We start from the raw sequence: 22,018 nt of genomic DNA on the forward strand, positions 1-22,018 counted from the left end.
GAACCTCCCAGAACCCAACAGCAGGAAGTGAAGCTACATTTTGTGGGTGTTGGAAGTTACCAGGTAGCTCTTCTGTCTGCCTTTCTGTCTCTCTCTCTGGAACACACATGGCTGACAGTAGCAGCCATCAGCCTAGTCTACATGGTTGTGTAGCACCATTTGATTACAGTTCCTGGGTCATCACTTTGGATTCTCAAGGGAGAATACACTCCAGGTGTCCTCTCCTGGTCCAGTTAGCTGTGGGAGGGAAAGGGGATCACTTGACATAATACATCTTTAATCATTATTTTAGCATAGGGTGAAGAGTATGATAAACTAGGCAAATGTGTTTCCTACAATGAATAAAAATAAAATCCTTGTCCTGTAAGAGAATATAGTCCTAGCAAGAAAGACTAGAATGCATACAAGTGGGATATAATCAGGGTAAAAAAATCAGGGTGGGCATGGGGGTGGGCATTCTGTTGGGTGAAAGTTCACAGAGAAGTCCTGGTTTGATCTACACCTAGACTTAGAGCTATGAGTTTACCAGTTAAAGAGGGGATGGACATTCCAATACAGAGTACATACAGAAAAGCACAGAGGCATCAGAGAACACTGGCCAGGCACTCTCAGAAGTTCACTGTGGGTTCCAGATTATGATGGGCCTTGTACATCATATTAAGAGATTTAATCTTGTAGATGATCAAGAGCTAGAGGAGAATTATAAGTAGGGAAGCAACATGATTGGATGTGCTATTAATTTGCCAAACATCCATTAATCATCTACCACGTGCTAAGCACTGTATTAGCCCTGAGGATTCCAAGATAAATAAGAAGCTCTCCTTGCCAGTTTTATTTTCTTTGGTGACTCATTTTTCAGGTGCCCTACCTAGAGAACAGCCTAGAATGTTGTTTTTATGCGTTCACAGTATTCAAAATCCTTACACTGGTAGGAATAACAAGTATCATTTCTAAGGCAGAAAAGAGTGGTTCCCTCTTTGCCTTGTCTGTTTAGTGGAGAGATGAACACATCCAAGATAATCACAATACGTTATGATAAGTGCAACGAAATAGAGCTTCAGGCCACATGTATGGTAATCTGAAAATTTGGATGGCAGGGACAGGGAGGACTTTGCAGAAGAGATATTATTTTAACAATTGTAAACTCATTTTATCAAGCAGAAGACTGAGACAGGATATTCCAGGCAGAGGGAATAGCATGTGTGAACCTCCTGAGAATCAGCAAAAAGGTTAAAGTTCTGAAAGTTTGTTAGGTTGGGAGGAGCAGAGATGGGGAAGAGGGATTATTGAGAGATGAGGCTGAGTGAGGAGAGGGCAGTATTCAAATTATAAAGGGAGTGGAACTGTCATACATTTTTGGTGGGAGTATACAATGATATAATCACGTTGGGAAAAGGTCTGTCGCTTTCTTATAAAATTAAATATATACCTATCCAGTGGCCCAGCACTTCTACTCTTAGGTATTTACCCCAGAGAAATAAAAACATGGCACAAAAGGACTTGTACAACAGTGCTCTTAGAGCTTTCTTTATAACAGCCCCAATCTGAAATAATCCACGTGTCCATCCGTAAGGGAGAGGACAAACAGATTTATTCAAATAATGAAATACTAGTCAGCAATGAAAATTAACAAACTACTAATACATTCAACAACATAAACAATTATGATGAGTAAAATATCCTTACACAAAAAAGCACATACCATATGAGTCTATTTTTCTGAAGTTCTAAAGTAGGCTAAACTAATAATACATGAAAACAATCAGAACAGCGGTTGCCTGTGGGAGGATTTGGGTGGGATTGTCTGGAAAGGGGCCTGAGGGATTTTCTGTGAGACAGAAAGATTTTATATTTTGATGGGGGTTTGGGTTACATGAGTGTATTCACTTACCAAAACTCATCCAATAGCACACTGAAGATTTGTACATTTCACTGTAAATAAATTTTATTTACCCTCATCCCCAAAAAGAACGAACCCTGAACACTAAAGATATGTATGCTGAAGTATTTAGGGTGAAGTGCACTGAGGTTTGCAACTGACTTGGAAATGCATCAAAAATGAGATGAGTTGGTGTTTGGATAGATGGATGATAAACAGCTGACAAAAGAAGTATAGCAAATTGTTAATACTTGTAGATTCTACAAGTGGTGGATGTATGGATGTTTGCAGTTTGATCTTTTCAACTTTACTGTATGTTTGAAATTTTTCATAATAAAATGGGGAAATGTATAAAGGCTCTTATATTCTGCTGCATTAAGGAATTTGGACTTTCCTCTGGCTCGAAGGGACTAATGAATGCTTTTAAGAGGAGTTATTCTATAGAAGTTTTAGAAAGAGACTGGAGACACAGAAACTTATGACTCTATTTTAGTTTTTCAGTAAGAAAAGAGGAAGGCCTGAGCTAAGGGGCATCAGGGGTGCAGTAGAAGGGATGGATTCTGGGTTTGGGGATAGAATTCTTAAGACTCAGTGAAATCAACTTGGCAATGGTGGGAGTTGGGATGGGGAGGATATTGTGAGCTGGTGCCCAGTCCTGATTGAAGGACCACGACCTAGGGGCTGATGGATGACAGTTGTGTGGTCAGATAGCCTGAATGTCAGAGGAAAGGCTTTAACATGAAGTTAAGTCAGAATGCTCTGTAACTAATCGTTGGGAGCTAAAAAAAATGTCAGCCTGCTTTCCAGCATGAGAGCCCATCTTTCAGAACATAGGAGGGTCAGGGCAGAATAGGATGACCTGAAAAAAGTAGTTATGTCTGGAGAGCAGTTCTAATGAAACCTAAAGAGTTGAAAACAAGCCTGGGCAACATAGCAAGATCCTGTCTCTACAAAAAATTTAAAAATTAGTTGGGTGTGGTGGCATGCACCTGTAGTCTTAGCCACTTGGGAGGCTGAGCTGGGAGGATCACTCGAGCTTGAGAGTTCAAGGCTTCAGTGAGCCATGATTGCACCACTGCACTCCAGTCTGGGTAACAGAGCAAGACCCTGTCTCAAGAAAAAAAAAAAAAAGTTGAAAACATTTATGTACCTTTGATGCCAGTGCGTATTCCGTAACCTGGCTACTAAACTCACATCATTACACTAGAAAGTGCTCAGGATTCACAGTTACTTAACCCGATCTTTCTACAAAAGCAGTAAGTGTGGAAAACTATGTAAACTTTGAAGCATGAAGTTGAACTAGAATGTTCTCGAATTAACATTTGGGAGCTGAGAGAATGTCAGCCGGAACTTCAGCTTTGCTGAGTCTCCCATTCTCTTTTGGAGAATGTAGTCCACTAACATATGGTGTCCTGGTTGAAATGATCAGAGCCACAGCTTGAAGGTCTGTGGCATGGGTGGGGACTGATACATCTGAGCACCGATGCTGCTCCCTCCGGCTGACCTCTGCTGCTCTGTTTGCTCATCACTTACTAGGAGATTGTGGCCCCAGTGGATTAGAGGGATGAGCACAATTTATGCCCAAGAGGCTCTCCACTCCTTTAGGCAAGGGATGCTTCAGCATCGAGCATGGGGTGTTTGATTTCTTTTCCTCTCAGCTGAAGAACGTTTTGATTTCCAGCGCAATTATTATTTTTGAAAGAAGCAATAGTGTGTAGGACAAGTGTTTATTGTTGTGACAGCACAGAGATTTCTGTGAAGCTCCCCTTAAAGTTCCACCTTGAGCACTTGCCCTGGGGCGAAGGGTTCAGTCGGTCCTGTCTCACACTGCTCAGTTGTGTCAGGCTGAGCAGTGCAGGGTTTTTCTACCTTTTCACCAAGAGGATGTTCTCTTAATATATGTCCCTTCTAGCCCATGCTAGACTCTAACCTTCTAAAGGTCTGGGAAGGGTTTTTGTTGTTGCTGTCATTGTAATTTTGTTGTTTTTATTAAATTTTTTATTGGTATCCTTTATGGTACTCGGCAAATACATTGTGTAACAAACACTTGAGAACCTGCTATGGAGCAGCCACTGTGCTGGGTGACAGAGATGCCACAGTGAATCAGTCATCGTTCCTGCCTTTGTGCAGTTTAGAGTGTACAGGGGAAGAAGGCATGCAACCAGGAATTACCCTATAAGTATTTAATTATATTCTTGGTATGTCCTGGAGGGAAAGTAGAGGGTGCTGTGTATACCAAAGAACTTAATCATATGGGAGTGAGGGCCAGGGACCATCAGGAAAGGCTTAGCAAGGAAGTAACGTTTAGCCTGAAATCTGAAGGATGATTACTAGGAGTGGCTCAGGCCAAGAATGGGGTGAAAGGGCCAAAGGGAGAAGCACGTGCAAAGATCCTTAGGCAGATTGGAGCATAAGCAATGCTGAAGAAGAAAGAAGGCTCTTGTGGCTGGAACAGAGTGAGCACTGGAAGGTGGAGGTGTATGAGCTAGGTTGGAGAGAGACCACATCACTCTGGGCCTTGCAGGCCTTGGTCAGTATTTGGAGTTTTATTCTAAGAGGAGTGAGAAGCCATTGCGAAGTTTCAAATGATATTCAGTTTCTGATGTCTTTCAGCATATCTCTCTACATTTGCCAGATAGCTAACCCTGTGGCAGCAGTACGGCAAAGGTGGGGGCGGGTAGCTTGTGGAAAGGCCCTTTCTTGGTCAGCCTTAGCTGATAGCCCAGGCCCAGTGTGCTGTGGTTCTAGGTGCAGTAATCAACAAGTCTCTGGTATATGTGAACCAACTTGATTTCTTAAACTCTTCCCTTTTGTTCCAGGCAAGTCTTTTTCCTGGAAAATTAATTTTTGAGAGGAGGAGGGAGACTCTTGCCAAACCCCTAATAAGAACCTCCTGAGCTGGAGATCCTCCCCAATCAATCATTACAGTCCTGGAGAGGAAGAACCAACAGCCAGGCCAGTGTGCCATGTTCAGCCTGGGCTGTGGCCTTGATTGGGTTCTGTTGATGTTTCTGTACCACCTCCACAACCACCACCATGTGCCAGTCTCTGATTTTGTGCCCACAGCTTGAGTGGGGAGAGAGGGAGTTGAAAACCTCAAGTCATCCCCCATCTGGGTGTTCTGTCTGCCTGGGGAAAGGACTGCTTTGACATGTTCCCCAGAAGGAGCTGGCACATGGTAATTTTTAATTTGAGGCAAGTGAAGAGAGATTGACATTAAAAAAACAAACCCCAAGCCCCCACTGAAATCAGTGTTGACACATGCTTTGCATTGACCTTTTCTCCTGGAAAAAGCTTTGCTCTGCTCCTTGCCATCTGTTCTAGAGTTTTGAAAACTTTTGTTCCTTCCGAAGCTTTTGGCAAATTTGTCTTCGATGTAAGTTGTGGATGGGTGTTGATCAGCCTCTTGGGAGTCATTCCTTATGGGAGCTCACAGATGCTGTGGACAGAGCACCGAAGTTCTCACCATGGAGAGGACACTCTCCTACTTGAATAGTGCACCCAGGTTCTCACTGTGGAGAGGACACTCTGCCACCTGAATAGTCCGTCCAAGCTCTCACCATGGAGAGGGCACTCTGCCACGTAAATAGTGCACCCAAGCTCTCACCATGGAGAGGACACTCCCCCACCTGAACAGTGTACCTGAACTGTCACTGTGGAGAGGACACTCTGCCACCTGAATAGTCCACCCAAGCTCTCACTGTGGAGAGGACACTCTCCCACCTGAATAGTGCACTCAGGTTCTTACTGTGGAGAAGACACTCTTCCACCTGAATGGTGCACCCAGGTTCTTACCGTGGAGAGGATATTCTGCCACCTGAATAGTACACCCAAGCTCTCACCATGGGGAGGACACTCTTCCACCTGATCAGCTAGACAGGCAGAGCTGCAGGCAGTCCCTCTTGCCTTTGACTGTGCCATTTCTCTTCTCCCTTCCCTGGGAGTGGAGGTGTTCCTGCATGATCTGCTGCTGCAGGGAGGGGACGGCAGCTTGAGAGGGGACACCGGGAGTTGGCACTCCTGCAGTCTAGCCCTGTTCCGGCCACTAGGTGGCAGTACTAAGGAGGATGCTTAGGCTTTTCTCTGTGTCTTAGTTTCCCAGTTGGTCAAGTGGATGTTGTAGGACCTGACCTGCTGACTTCACAGGCCCTTGTAAAGATGGAAGCAGGGCTGTCTGGTTCAGTCCTAGCTTAGAAATATGTTTTCATTAAACTGCACAAGGTTTAAGAGATTTTTTAAAGTTTGTTGCCTGATTTTTAAATCAGGAGCTCTTGCCTAAAGATCCAGCTGTTTTTAGCAATCAAAAGACTTGACAACTCTTAGCCCACGCTCCTTCGTGACAGCAGTTGGCTGGCATTGAGGAGTGGCTGCCCCATGAGCAGGGGCATGAACTTTCTCAGGGCCACTGGCCCCACTCCTCCCTGTGATCTTCCTGACAGTGAGTCTGTGTCATCACACACCCTCCATACGTTTTGTAAGAGCTGGACTGTTTCACTCCTTTATGTGATCTCCCTGATTCTTCAGGCATTTGGGTTTGTGCTCTTCATCTTGAGAAGATATTCCAGATTTAGAATTTTATGATAAGTAATGTATCATACAAATACAAAGTGGTTTTTGCAGGGAGGTGGGGGTGGAAGGGAAAGGCAGGAACACCTTCTGTGTGCTAGGTGCTTTGCTTATCATTTGATCGTCCCCAAAGCTTTGAGGTAGGAGTTGGAGTGGGGAGGATATCGTGAGTTGGTGCACAGTCCTGATTGAAGGACTACGACCTAGGGGCTGGTTGATGACAATCACATGGTCAGATAGCCTACATGTCAGAAGAAAGGCTTTAGCATGAAGTGAAAGCCCTTGACAGGTGAGAGGACAGCCTCAGGGAGATTGTAGCTTGCCTGAGCCAGGATTCGAACCTAACCTATTGGGCTCTAAAGGAATACTACATGTCTCAAGGTAAAGCGGGGCATAGCGCCCTCCCCAGAAGCTGCCTGTACACATCTACACCTTCAGTAGGCGTGTAAGTGAGGGCTATTTGCATGACTTGTAGTGGTGTAGTCTTTTTGTCTTTATAAAATACTTATACCTAGAGCTGTAGAATACTTGGGGTGTACATTTTTCTCTCCTTTGTAGCAGAATTGCTCCTTTTTTTTTTCTAGCCTTTTTCCAAAATTACACAGCTAAAAGTAGAGCTACTTTGAAGGTGAGGAGGAAGCGGTGTACAGAGCCCTACGCTTGTAAGGGAGGGAGGTCAGTTTTTCCTCGTGCAGCCACCGAAGTACCTTCTGTAATCCTAGGGCTTGGAGGAACCCAGTTAAAATAGCACTAATTTAGTCTTAATTTTTTTTTTTTTTTTTTTTTTTTTTGAGACGGAGTCTCGCTCTGTCACTCAGGCTGGAGTGCAGTGGCGCGATCTCAGCTCACTGCAACCTCCAACCCCCTGGTTCGAGCGATTCTCCTGCCTCAGCCTCCTGAGTAGCTGGGATTACAGGCACGTGCCACGACACCCAGCTGTTTTTTGTATTTTTAGTAGAGACGGGGTTTCACCATGTTGGCCAGGATGGTCTCAATCTCCTGACCTCGTGATCCACCCGCCTCAGCCTCCCAAAGTGCTGGGATTACAGGCGTGAACCACCGCACCCGGCCTAATTTAGTCTTAATTTCTGCCCATGGGGAAATGAAGGCCAGAGAGATCCAGCAACTTGTTCAGTGTTCATTTACGTCTCCTGGATGAAACCCACTTTAACTGAGTTATCTGTCTGATTCCTTAGAAAAGCTTCAGAAGACTATTATTTTATGCTTGTTTTCTGCTTTAAGTAAGCAGCATCTGTTGAGTTTCACTTTACTTTAAAAGAGAAACAAAGAGTTTGTAGGGCAGAAAATTGGAAAACGAAGAGCAGAAAATGGGCCTGGATGCAGTTTTTCTTCATTTGGTATCCTCCAGCTCTTTTGGCTTGTGTCATCTTTCCGTCTCAGACAAGTGGACTCCATTCCCAAAAGTGTATATAGGACTTAGGACGTGCAGTTTCCTTTTACCTGCAAGAAATAAACAGTTGGTGGCGATTTCAGTGCCTAGAATCTAGGCCTGATTTTAAAATATCCAGCAAACCTCTTTGGCAGCAAACCCAGAAACCCTGTCTCAGCACCATGATGGGCTTCTTTGTCTCATATTCCTAGTCTAATCATTCTCATTGTCTGCCCAGCTGTTTCCCATCACTTCTCAGATAATCACTTTGGTGTATTTCTCCTCTTCCTGCTCACCTTACCTTTCCCTCCCTCACTTTTCCTTGCAAAGTGGAAATCACTGGTGTCCTGATTCATTCAGAACAGCCCCTGGGACTTGGCACCCTCTACCATGATTCAGTATTTGAATATAGAGCCAGAAGATATACTACTTGCTTCTTCTTCCAAAGCCCCATTGCTGAATTGAATATCGTGGTGACACCCCCAAGGAGAGTGTCTAAATCTTTTTCTTTATTTATTTTTCTACAGACAGGGAGGGTCTTGCTCTGTTGCTCAGGCTGGAGTGCAGTGGTGCCATCATAGTTCACTGCAGCCTCAACCTCCTGGGCCCAAGCAATCCTCCTGCTTCAGCCACCCGAGTACTTAGGACTACAGGCATGCACCAGTGCACCTGGCTAATTTGTCTGTTTGTTTATTTTGTTTTTGAGATGGAGTCTCGCTGTGTCACCCAGGCTGGAGTGCAGTGGCGCGATCTCAGCTCACTGCAACCTCTGCCTCCCAAATTCAAACAATTCTCCTGCCTCAGGCTTCTGAGTAGCTGGGACTACAGGCGCATGCCACCATGCCTGGCTAATTTTTGTATTTTTAGTAGAGATGGGGTTTCATCATGTTAGCCAGGATGGTCTTGATCTCCTGACCTCGTGATCCGTCCACCTCGACCTCCCAAAATGCTGGGATTGCAGGCATGAGCCACTGTGTCTGGCCTGTCTTTGTTTTTTAAAAGTCTGAAGACCATGATCTCATGTTGATATCAGAACTAAAAGAGATTTTAGAATTGATGTAATACCCTCCTCTGTGTATTGCAAATTCTCACTCACTGTCTTCTCCCAGCAAAGAACTAGGCACTTCTGTCATCTTTGCTTATTTAGCAGGTAGAAGTCCAAGTTATCTCAGTAATTTCATTGGTGACTCCATGATCCTATGCTTATTAAAACCTTTTATCAGGAAAGTGATGGGAAGCAGCTAATCCTAGGAGTTTAAATGTTGAAGGATCTATAGGGGAGTGCAAATTAAAACCACAACAAGATGTCACTACACACCCACTAGAATAGCTAAAATGAAGAATACAGCACCAAGTGTTGGTAAGGATGTGGAACAACCAGAACTCTCGTATGTGGCTGTTGGGAGTGTAAAATAGCACAGCCACTGTGGAGTACTGCTTGGCAGTTTCTTATACATAAAGGGAAATAGTCACTTGCCATATGACCCAACAATTCCATTCCTGGGTACGTACCTAAGAGAAATAATTATCTATGTCCATAAAAAAGACTTCTGTATGAATGTTTAATTCATAATACCCAAAAGCTAGAAACAATTCACATGTCCTTCAACAGGTGAATGAATAAACTAATTGTGGAATATATATACAATGGAATACTAGTTGACCTAAAAAACAAAAACTACATGTAACAATGAAGATGAATCTCAGAAGTGTTATGTTGCATGAAAGAAGCCAGACCAAAGCAATGTATACGGTAGGATTCCATTTATTCTAGAGCAAGCAAAACTATAGGGATGGAAAGCAGATCCAAAGTTATTCAATACATGGGGTGGTGAGGGAGGGGAGGGGAGATTGTCTACAAAGGTACCTGAAGAACTATCTGCAGTGATGGATTGGCTGTCGCCACAGCCACTCGTGTGGGTATATACAGTTGCGAAAACTCATCAAACTGTACGCTTAAAATGGGTGGATTGTATAATATGTGAAGTTGATATAAAAATAAAAATTTCTAAAGATGAGGAATCTTATCTGAACTCTGCCACCAACTAGCTCTGTGCATTCTTGTGAAAAGAACTTAATCTTTCTGCATGTCTTTCCTGTTGGGAAAATGAGTATGATAGGTTGCTCGCCTACCTCATTCAGTCATTGTGTGAATACGAATGAAATAATTTATTTTGAAATGCCTTTAAAATAAGTCGTATACACATGCTGGGTGGGAGGAGTATTCCATAAACTCATCTTGAGGGAAGAAAGCTAAGAACTGTGATAATGAATATCTGAGCTAGTATTTATATGTATATGTTGGAATTCATTTGGAAATCATCTTTTAACTTTGTGGAACATGAGCTGTGTCACTTCCCCTCCTTGGCCTTGAGTAAAATGAAGGTGTTAGACTAGATCAGACATAGAAAACTGGAGGATCGGAGATTATCTAAAGCTTTTCAGATGTGTTTTCTTTAGCCTCTATGCTATGGTGACCTGAACAGCATTAATTTAAAAGGTGACTTGTTGCCAGTGTTTAAATATGGAGATTTCCCATACAATTTTGGGTTTCTAGCTCATCTTTAGAAATTAGCAGATCCGACAAAACCAAGTCCATATTCCCACATGGCAACAATGATCTGGAGTTGCATGGTGGCCATCCCGTTACATGAGCCATCACATTCGTTTCCCATATTCTCTACTACTATCTGTATGTAGCCTTTTCTGTCCTCTGTAGAAACCTTAAGTGGAGAGTTAGTTCATTATTGAATGCTCACTGTGTGTTAAACACTATTTTATGGCATGACAATCCAGAGGCAAACCAAACAGACAAAACCTCTAAACTCATGGTGAGCTATAAATAGCCATCCACATCTCCATCAACAATTAGGGGGAGAAAGACCAAAAATGCTATATATTTTAGGGAAAATGGGAGAAAACATGTTTTCTTGTGGACATAAAAAAAATCCTACATATTTAATAGGCAAAGCATGTCTGTGTCAAAATTATCCTGCCTACTTCACTTGCTTGCTTCACATAATAGATCATTTCCTTTTTATCTTTATGATTCAATAGAGTCATGGATGAGATTATCTGAGTGTTTCAAAAAATGCCAGTAGGCAGAGAGACTGACACGGGCTACTGAATGTTAAGATTTTCTTACCTCTGTCCAAACCATTAGGTTTTCCCTTTTAATCAAGATCTTGGGATGCAACTCAAGCTGAAATAAACATCTCTATTGACAGTCTTCTCTGTTGACAGCCTCCTTCCGTAATAGCCTGAACCCTCTTAAGCTCTGGCTGAGAATCTCATCACCCTGATCCGTGTGACAGATAGGGCTGTGCACGAGAAGTATCTTGAATGGCACTATCTCCCCTCTTCTCTCCTAGTAGTTTACATCTCCATTTGGCCAACTACACAGTGATAGTGACCAACATCTTTAGACTGACAAATCCTGTTAGGCGTGGATTTTGATCTCATGATTTAAATGCTTCTCATCTGCAGATAAGCCCTTTTATAGGCATAGATGCTTGACAGTGTGGCTTCATCTGTGTTAAGTAAAATGATTCACTGATTTGCTTTTAGATTTATCATGGTCATAGGCTTTGAGAATCTGGGTTGGCTCTTGTCAGCCATTGTGCTTACTGGATTACGTGGTAGGCAACTGACCCATTTCTTCAGTCCTGGCTGAAAAGGTCATCTTGCTACCTACAAAGAAAACTACACTGCTCCCATCTGGTGGTAGTTATCTCAAATTGCAGCATCTGAAAGAATTGCCTTGTCCTTCAGCAGTGACGGGCATCATTGAACTGTAGGACATACCTATTCCCACCTTTTGTTTCACAACACTGTCAGCTGTTTCCTTATTACCTAAAGGGTATCACATGGTTTTTATAGGAGAGTGAACCACTCCAGCTTCTGCCCATAACTAGCCATGGGACTCCTAAGCCTCTCTTGGCTTGTCTATGCATAAAGCAAAACACTTGGACTTAATGCTCTCTAGGAGTGCCACTCTTGTGAAGTCTGTAGTTCTGTGATTTTTTAAAAAATTCGAAATATCAATGAAATGAATCCTACTTATACTATTTACAAAACAATTATGAACGTACATAGAAATTTTGTAATTTACGCTACTATTTTCTTCAATTGTGATTGATTATAAGATAACATCATGGATTTAATAACTTTGGCGGGGGTGGGGGGAAGAAAAGATAAATAGCACTGCATTAAATGCTCATGTTTATTACAAGACATTCTGATACCCTAAAAAGCAAAATGTAAAAAACATGCATTTTAGAATTGAGGAGTGTGTGTGTGTGTGTGTGTGTGTGTGCGTGCGAGAGAGAGAGAGAGAGATAAGACCTCTAAGTGTCAATGCTACTTTTGAAAATGGAAAATGTTATTGAGGTACAAAGATTAGAGAGATGACAGTTAAAATTAAAGATTGTACGGTAAATTTTAGTGTTTATTCGAATACTGAGGAACATTGTAACAGGAAATATACAAACATGCAGTCTCTGGTAAATCATTATCACAGTCCACATTTGGAACTGAAGCCCATTAAATTTTCTTTTTACAAAATTAGGTGTGTATTTTATGAAAACATGCAACAGTGCTTTATGATAAAGGCTTTGTGGTTGCAAGGAACAAAAACCTACTCAAGCTAACTCGAAAAGAATAACTATGTAAAGATACAGCAGGAAATGCCGTGGGCATCAACAGACAGGTACTAAAGTGCTGCTGAGCCTTGGGGGAATTAGACGGGCATAATCAGGACCTGAGGCTTTATTTCTCAGAGGCCTAAGATCTCTGTAATGGTTGTTTATTGATCTGTAACAATTTTGCATGTGGCTCCTAACCCAGTACTACATCATAACCCCAACTCAAATTCCCATACTGAAGACTTACCTCTGTGTTCACCTCTATACAATTAGTGACCACCTCTGTGCAAGAATAGCATACTGATTTTTTTGCTGAACAGGGTCAATGGACAGGATATTCAAGCTAAACGATGACAATGTACAAGGCAGGCAGATTGACTGTGTCCAGTGTAACTGCTACTTATTCCAAAGCCTTCAACTTTGACAGCTTTATCTGTCAAAAAGTTAGACACTTTATCTAAATCCTATCAACCAATGGCATTGAACACCTCATACAGTGCTTTAGGAGTAAGGTTGAGGTTAGGGTTCCAAGAATTTGGGGAATGCTGTGGTGTAACAAATTTAGAGCACTTGAGAATTCCTGTAGAGTTATATACTTTTTCTTTTTCTTTTTTTTTTTTTTGAGACGGGGTCTCTTTCACCCAGGCTGGAGTTAAGTGGCACAGTCAAAGCTCAGTGCAACCTCCACCTCCCAGGCTCAAGCCATCCTTCCCACCTCAGCCTCCCAAGTAGCTGGGACCATAGGTGCACGCCCACCATGCCTAGCTAATTTTTGTATTTTTTGTAGAGATGGGGTTTTGCCATGTTGCCAAGGGTAGTCTTGAACTCCTGAGCTCAAGCGATCTGCCTGCTTCGGCCTCCCAAAGTTCTGGGATTACAGGCATGAGCCACCACACCTGGCTTATATATTTCTATTAATGAATTGTGAACTGTCTTTTAGAGAAAGGTCAGTGTGGACATTAAAAAGTCTCCCCAATAATTGTGTCATACTTGCCTCGTGTATGCTATGTGGAATAGCACTTTCTTACCCATATCATGTATCTTCTTAACAGCCCAGGAGGTAGGGAGAGCCGGAGGAATCTTTAGGTCTGTTTTTAGATTTGAATCGAGTGATAGGATGAGAAGAAAAGAAGAGGAGATTCTTGAAATTAATTGACAACTATTTATAATAGCAATTATTGAAATAATTTCCTAGCCTCTCTGGTATGAGGGAAAGTGTGCTCCACTTATGTTTTTAAAAATGTTTTTGGTTTGAATCTCTTTGAGCCTCTGTATTCTTCAGCTGGTAATTGTTTAAAGGGGAAAATAACACCCAATCTTACAGAATTGTGTTAAGAATTAAACAAGAACATTAAAATATCTAAGATAAGGCTGGTGCAGTGGCTCATGCTTGTAATCCCAGCACTGTGGGAGGCCAAGGTGGGAGCCCAGGAGTTTGAGACCAGCCTGGGCAACATAGCAAAAGCACTTCTCTACAAAAAAGCACAAAAATTAGCCAGGAGTGGTGATGTACACCTGTAATCCCAGCTACTCGGGAGGCTGAGGTGGGAGGATCGATTGAACCCAGGAGGTCGAGGCTGCAGTGAGCAGTAATCGCACCACTTCATGCCAGTCTGGGCCACAGAGGGAAATCCTGTCTCAAAAAAAAAAAAAAAGAAAAGTACATAGGATAGTAGTTGTAAGGTAGTTGGGTTTTTTTCGCCCGTTTATCTGTTTCTTTGCAGGTTATTTGGAAAATAATTACTATTCTTTTGTTATCCTGATAGGTGTTTGGGAACAATTTCTCTGACTCTTGCCACCCACTCCCACAAGTAATATCTCTGAGTTCTGAGAATCTAAGAATGTGTTCTACAACAGGCTAGCCCTAAAGGCTGGCTGGCAGTGGCATCAGTACCATTAGCAGTGACAGCAGCAACCTCCAGCCACCACAGTCATCTGGTTGACTTTTTGAACATTGACTCAAAAGAGCTTGTGTGTGTTTCTCTCACAGGTGGATTTGCTATTGTATTTCTGGTGAGGACAAGCAATGGGATGAAATGTGCCTTGAAACGCATGTTTGTCAACAATGAGCATGATCTCCAGGTGTGCAAGAGAGAAATCCAGATAATGGTAAGGCTGCCCCTTGGACTTGGGACTGTTTAAAATGGAGGCAGAGATTGTATCTTCTCATAAGAAAGCCAAGTGGGGTTTGTTCCCTTCCCTGAGATGGTACAGAGGCCTCTGGACAAAATGGGACTGAACAGCCATGGGATATAGGACACCGCCCTTGCCTTGGTCACTCTCAGCTGGAGGGCAGAGGAGAAAGGAGCATATTGAGAGAACTGACCAGTTTTTAGGTCAGAAAAGTCATTTTGGGCATTGGGAAAAGCTTACTTAACAACATGGTTCCCAGAAATTAACTGTGATATTTAATCCAGAAAGCCTAACTTTCCAATGAGCCTCTTCTTCTGGTCTTGTCTCTCTCTCTCTGTTACCAATCCCCAGTCTTAGTTCAACCCTCCTGAGCTCTTCAAAATCCTGTGAACATATCCTTATACAATTTAATATTTTTACATGTAGTTCTTTCGACCTGGAATGCTTTCCCCCTTTTTTGGCCTGGAAGCCTAGACCAAAACCTAGAAACCTCATATATACTCTATGAATCTATTTATAGAAGTCCAAGAACAGGCAACATTATCTATGGAGATAGAAATCAGAACGTGGTTATTCAGGGGTGGGAAGTTGACTAGAAAGGGGTATACGGGGACTTTCTAGGCCGTGGAAATGTTCTGTGTGTTGTTTTAGATAGTGGTTACACAGGGTATATATGTGTCAAAACTCAATTGAACACCTTAAAATCTGCACATTTTATTATGTTAATTAGACTTCAATTCTTAAAACTTACTCATTTTTCAAGATGCAGATTTATATGTTTAAAGAAAGAGTCCCTATGTGTTAGATATACATGCTGAAACATATATGGAGGAAATAATATAATGTCCTTAGAACAATGAGTGGGTTTAGAAGATAAATAAGATTGGTCAAGAGTTGACGGTGATCAAAGCAGAATTATGAGTATATGGGAATTTGTTAGAGTAGCATCTTTCTTTTACCTCTGCTTGACATTATACATAATATTATACCTAATAAGTAATATAATAATAATATGTAATATTATACATAATTATACATAAGAAACTTTGAATATATAGTCTTTTATTCCTTTGTGCTTCCACAGTGCTTTTGTTTTATACCAATTATATTGCTTAACCTGTTATGTTGTAAGCAGTTCTGCTATCAGGAAGTAAGTTATTTAAAATCAGAAATTGTATGCTCCAACACACTGCTTGACATGAAGTAAATGCTTAATAAACTTTGGAAGAAATTAGTATTTGAATAATGGTAATAGCAGATACATATGTTCACCTAGAGATGATGATTCCTTGTATGTCCTGGATTTTAATGCTTTTTAAAGAGCAGAAAGGGATCCAACAATGGAGAGGGTGGCATTGTAGGTATCCCATCAGGCTCCGCTTGCCCCTCTTCACCCTATGTGGCCTTTTCAGTGGCTGCTTAGAGTAACTAGTTAGGCTGCAGTTGGACTACTGAAGGTACTCAGAATGTTAGACAGCCTGGCACTACTCTAGATTTTAGAAAGCCAAAACTATTTGGGAAGGAACTGTCAGCACTGCACAACAAACCAGCCAACTCCCAAGGGCCATATACATACAGTCAAGACCACATGGGCCTGTCTGTAAAGCACCAATGTCTTCCACTCCCCTGCACATAGCTCCAGATTCCTGTTCTTGCTGTATCTTCCTTCACACACGCAGTGGGTTTTCTGGCTGCTTCTCATTATTTGTCTTCCTCCCTCCTTGCCCATGCTTGTTCAGCTCTCACACGCTTTGTTTCCTGTCTTTGCTTCTGCTGTTTCCTCTATCTGGAATGCCCTTCCTGCTCATTTACTTGTGTTACAAAAGCAATCCCATGATTTCACTTTCTCCTCCTTATTTAAAAACACACTGAGAGCTTACTTATGCTAGGCAGGCATTGTAGTGGAGGAATTAAGAAGCACAGGCCCATGAGGAGCTCACAAATTAATGGGCCTGATTAAGAGTTAAATCACACAGGTTCGAGTTTTGGCCCAGACGCATATTAGCTGTGAGAGTTTTGTTTTTAGTTTATATTCTTTCAAAGCTTTAATATTCAAATAGGTAAACTAAGCTTGTTACAAAAAAAACGTCAAGCAATTCCCCAAGGGGAACTCCTATGCCATTACAGGGTCCCAGAGGCAACCACTTTAGGTGATTCTTTTGATGTTTTTCTAAATAACATGCTAATATTGCTAGTTCTTGATTTTTCTTCCATTTTAGGCATTATCTCCTATGGGAGGTAAAGACGTAACTGTCACTTACTCGCTGCTTGCCTCTCTCCTCAAATACTTGCAGTATTCTCATCTTCTGTTCTTCGAAAACACCAGTAAACTTTGGCAATATGTTGTTTATATGGATATTAGTTTTTACATTATTATGTAAGAAAACTATTTCAGCTGAATTCCTGGTGGACTATGATTCCTGTGCCTTTCCTATGTAACTTTGCTTTCACTAAAATTAGTAATTGTCTTGTTTTTCCTCTCTTGGTCTGAGTTTTCTTTGTACTTTTTAACAGTTTAATTCCCAATTTTCCTTAAGTTGTGTAAACCATTTTTTGAATTTTTTAGACACATTTAGTGGTGTCTGTTTTATCATCTTAAATATTTCTCCCTCAGTCTTCTGACTGAGGAACCTGAGCTGGTTGTTCTCTGACTAATTTACAGTCGAATCTTGGAATTTCCTGGACATTTCCTTTGTCTCTTTTTTGTTAGAACCCGTAATTCCTTTTTTGGCTAACTTCGTCATTTTGTTGGAGCCGATCCTCCAGTATCTTTTTTTTTTTTTTTTCTCTTTTGAGACGGGGTCTCACTTACCCAAGCTGGAGCGTAGTGGCATGATCATAGCTCACTGCAGCTGCCATCTCCTGGTCTCAAGCATTTCTCCTGCCTCAGCCTCCCCACTAGCTGGGACTATAGGCACATGCCACCAGACCCAGCTATTTTTTTTTTTTTCCTTAGAGACAAGGTCTTGCTATGTTGCCCAGGCTGGTCTCACACTCTTGAGCTCAAGTGATCCTCCCATCTCAGCCTCCCAAAGTGCTGGGATTACATGCATGAGCCACTATGCCCAGCCTCAGTAGCGTTTTGATACATGGTAGATAAATTTTTTTGAACTTTCAGGTCTAGGCCAGGCGCAGTGGCTCACGCCTGTAATCCCAGCACTTTGGGAGGCCAAGGTGGGCAGATCACGAGGTCAGGAGATGGAGACCATCCTGGCCAACATGGTGGAAACCCTTATTTACTAAAAATACAAAAATTAGCTGGGCATGGCAGTGCGTGCCTGTAATCCCAGCTACTCGGGGGGCTGAGGCAGGAGAATTGCTTGAACCCAGAAGGCGGAGGTTGCAGTGAGCCAACATCATGCCACTGCACTCCAGCCTGGTGACAGAGCTAGACTCCATCTCAAAAAAAAAAAAACAAACAAAAAAAACCTTTCAGGTCTAGAAGTATCTTTATTTTATGTTTGCACATCATAGTTTGAGTACAAAATTCTGAGGTGGGAATCATTTCATTTAGATTTTTTAAAGCACTGTTCTACTATATTTTAGCTTTCAGTGTTGCTCTTGGGAAATCCTAAGTCATTCTAATGCCTAGTCTGTTGGGAGCGACCCATATATTCTACCAGGAAATTTACAAATCTTCTGTTTGTTTCTGATGTTCTGAAATTTCTTGATACGCCTTTGTGTATGCATTTATTTATTATGTTAGGTGTTTGGTGGTCCCTTTCAATCTAGAAACTCATATCCTTGCATTCTGGGGGATTTTTTAGTTTCATTTTTTCCCCTTTTTCTGAAATTTCTATAATTTAGATATTGGTTCTCCTGAATTGATTTTCTAATTTTCTTGTTTTCTTCCTTCTTTTTATATTTCTTTGTCATTTGGCTCCACATTCCAGATTTCCTCAGCTCTATATTCCAACCATCCTGTTGAAATTTATTTACCAGACTTTTAAATCTCTAAAATCTTTTTTGTTTTTGTTTTATTTTTAATTTCGATGAGTCCAGTTTATCAATTGTTCTTTTTATGGATTGTGCTTTTGATGTCAAACCTAAGAAATCTTTGCCTAGCTCTCAATTCTGAAGATTTTCTTTTAAGTTTTATAGTCTTACATTTAAACCTATGAGCCATTTTGAGTGTTTTTTTTTTTTTTTTTTTTTTTTTGAGACAGAGTCTCCTTGCTCTGTTGCCTAGCCTGGAGTGCAGTGGTGCAATCCCGACTCACTGCAACCTCTGCCTCCCAGGTTCAAGTGATTCTCCTGCCTCAGCCTCCCGAGTAGCTGGGAGTACAGTTACGCGCCACCATGCCCAGTTATTTTTGTATTTTTAGTAGAGACGGGGTTTCACCATGTTGGCCAGGCTGGTCCTCAACTCCTGACCCAAGTGATCTGCCTGCCTCGGCCTCCCAAAGTGCTGGGATTACAGGCTTGAGCCACGGCAGCTAGTCATTTTGACTTAATTTTTGCATAATGAGTCTTAGGTTGTGGTTCATTTTTTCCTTATGGATATCTAATTGCTCTTAGTACCATTTATTGAAAAGACTGTCATTTAATATCTTGGTTAAAAATCAGTTGAACTTAATTGTGAGGGTCCATTTCCAGGCCTTTCTGTATTCTCTGTTTCCTTCCATTAATCTATGTACCTATCCTTCTACCAATACCACACCGCCTTGATTACTGTAGCTAAATAAGTTTAAAAATGGACTGAATTTTCCCACTTTTTAAAAAATTTCTTACTGTTTTAAATCTGAAGTCCTATGTAACATTTTTAAGCCCACTAAGTCTCAGACTTCTGTCAGATAGAAGCCATAACCCCAGCCCTACCTCTCTCAGTGACTCTTTAAGAATTGTGAAGGGAATCAGAAGATGTAACATGCTGTGTAATATGCCGAGGTTTGGGTGTTCATACTCAAAGAAGCAGATTCCTCTCTGTACTTCCAGTGGAGGAACAACGGGCATGTTGCATCCAAACGCAAAGAGAACTGTTAGCGGTTTCACTGAGTGGTTTCATGTTTTATTTTGATAAATGCTGTCCACCATGTACTGGAGTCTTGTCTGAGTTCTTTGATCCATCTGGGATGTGTGCTCTGGTAGAGTCGAAGGGATCTGACTTCTGATGGACATTTGGAGGGTAGGTTTTGGACTTCTGATCCCTTTGCTTGAAAGCAGGAAAAGATTAATTATCTTCAGACCTAAAGGGGTAAGAACAGGGATAGGAAATAGCTAAAGCTCCAGATGTGTCAAGGCTATTCTGTGTTTACATCCCCTGGCCCAGATGGATTACATCCTCATTGAGCTTGATAATGAGGACACTAAGCTGCCACCAGTGACGTTTGAGGATTTGCTTCGAAGAGAAGAGATCAGATGATTCAAAGCAGGCAAATGGTTTCTTATTCTACAAAGAGTGGAAGATACATCCTGTACGGTAGGAAGCTCAGGATTGTTCTGGGACAAGCATCTGGAACAGATTATTTTTTCTTCAACTTTTAAGTTCCAGGGTACATGTACAGGATGTGCAGGTTTGTTACATAGGTAAACGTGTGCCATGGTGGTTTGCTGCACATAACAACCCATCACCTAGGTATTAAGCCCAGCATCCATTAGCTATTCTTCCTGATGCTCTCTCTCCCTCCACCACCCCCACAGGCCCCAGTGTGTGTCGTTCCCCACTATGTGTCCATGTGTTCTCATCATTCAGCTCCCACTTATAAGTGAGAACACAGATTATTTTCAAAGATGCTTTGCTTATATCTTTTGTGTAAGAAAGTTGGGGTGTGTGTGTGTGTGTATACATAATACTTAATTGTTTGAATTTGCTTGAAAAAAATAGACACAGGAAGCATGAAAGAAAGAAACAAATGTGGTTCACTATAGGGGATGGGGATTGGAGTAGGAAAAAAATTGTCTAGTATTATGTACTATTTGAATGTTAATATATTACACACTTTAAAAATGAATGACGGCTGGGCACAGTGGCTCACGCCTGTAATATCAGCACTTTGGGAGGCCGAGGAGGGTGGATCATTTGAGGTCAGGAGTTTGAGACCAGCCTGTGCAACATGGCCAAACCCTGTCTCTACTAAAAATACAAAAATTAGCTGGGTGTGATTGTGTACACATGTAATCCTAGCTACTCAGGAGGCTGAGGCAAGAGAATCACTTGAGCCGGGGAGGTGGGGGTTGCAGTGAGCCAAGATTGTGCCACTGCATTCCAGACTGGGCGACAGAACAAGATTCTGTCTAAATAAATAAATAAAAATTTTAAAATAAAAAAAATGAGGCCGGGCACGCAGTGGCTCACGTCTATAATCCCAGCACTTTGGGCGGTCGGATCAAGAGGTCGAGATGAGACCATCCTGGCCAACATGGTGAAACCCCATCTCTACTAAAAATACAAAAATTAGCTGAGCGTGGTGGTGCACGTCTGTAATCCCAGCTACTTGGGAGGCTGAGGCAGGAGAATCGCTTGAGCCTGGGAGGCGGAGGGTGCAGTGAGCTGAGATTATGCCACTGCACTCCAACCTGGTGACAGAGCAAAATGCCGTCTCAAAAAAAAAAAAAAAAAAAAAATGACATTTTAAGCTGTTTTATAGTTACTTGGATGAGTAAGCAGAGATCCAAAGAGCCTTCAGGTTCAATAAGAACAAACCATGTCATAAAAACATCCTGTTCTCCTTTGGGAAGATGTCTGGATAGAGAGCTCAGTGGGGTGCGGTAGATCCAGTATCTGTGGACTTTGGCCAGGTGTTTTGATAAGGACACTCACCAGACATCTGTCAGCAAAATGAAGAGTCTAGGCTGGATTGCTACTGGTTATAAAGGTTTCTGATAAGTGGTTTGATATTAATCTGGAGGAAACTTTTTAAAAAGAAAGCATTGTGGCTTACCATTAATTTTATGTTATTTTACATTTAACAAATAACTTGTTTAAAGAAATAGAAGATACATTGATCAATTATGTGCCTTTATAAAGTCGGAAGATGTAATAACTGCATTGAGTCATAGAATCAGGCTCCAAAATGGTTCTTACAAATTGGAGCAGTAGACTGATTCTAATGAAATGAAATAATAAGGTAAGATCGTACACTTGAAATTTTATTCTAATCAACTTTACAAGCATAGTTCTTGGGAGGCAGAGGTTAAAAGCAGCACGAGTGGAAAAGACTTAGGTATTTAAGTGGTCAATTAATTCAGAATGCATGTATAGTATGATGTGGGTGGCAAAAGACAAAAAGAATGTAATTTTTAGCTGCATTAATAGAATTATAGAAGGTGATAGTGCTGGTCTACTCTGCATGAGTCAGACCAAGCCTGGAGTATTTCATTCATTTCCTGGGGCCATTCTTATAAAAAGAATGTAGCAGAGCAAAGCACATAAATGTAGGAGCAGCCAAAATGGTCTTAAAAACCATG

At 41.7% G+C, this 22,018-nt stretch overlaps 1 protein-coding gene across 12 annotated transcripts in view; it reads left to right on the top strand.

Annotated features, from left to right (window-relative positions):
- The window catches only part of AAK1 (AP2 associated kinase 1), a 193,431-nt gene that overhangs the window by 75,377 nt on the left and 96,036 nt on the right, over nucleotides 1–22,018 (top strand). For all 12 annotated transcript variants that reach the window (XM_055243318.2, XM_055243321.2, XM_055243320.2 and 9 more), the window contains exon 3: nucleotides 14,469–14,587. In XM_055243318.2, coding sequence (XP_055099293.1) covers nucleotides 14,469–14,587 — 119 coding nt within the window. The remainder of the gene's footprint in view (nucleotides 1–14,468; nucleotides 14,588–22,018) is intronic.

This window comes from Symphalangus syndactylus, chromosome 14 (genome assembly GCF_028878055.3).
Source record: "Symphalangus syndactylus isolate Jambi chromosome 14, NHGRI_mSymSyn1-v2.1_pri, whole genome shotgun sequence".
NCBI lineage: Eukaryota > Metazoa > Chordata > Mammalia > Primates > Hylobatidae > Symphalangus > Symphalangus syndactylus.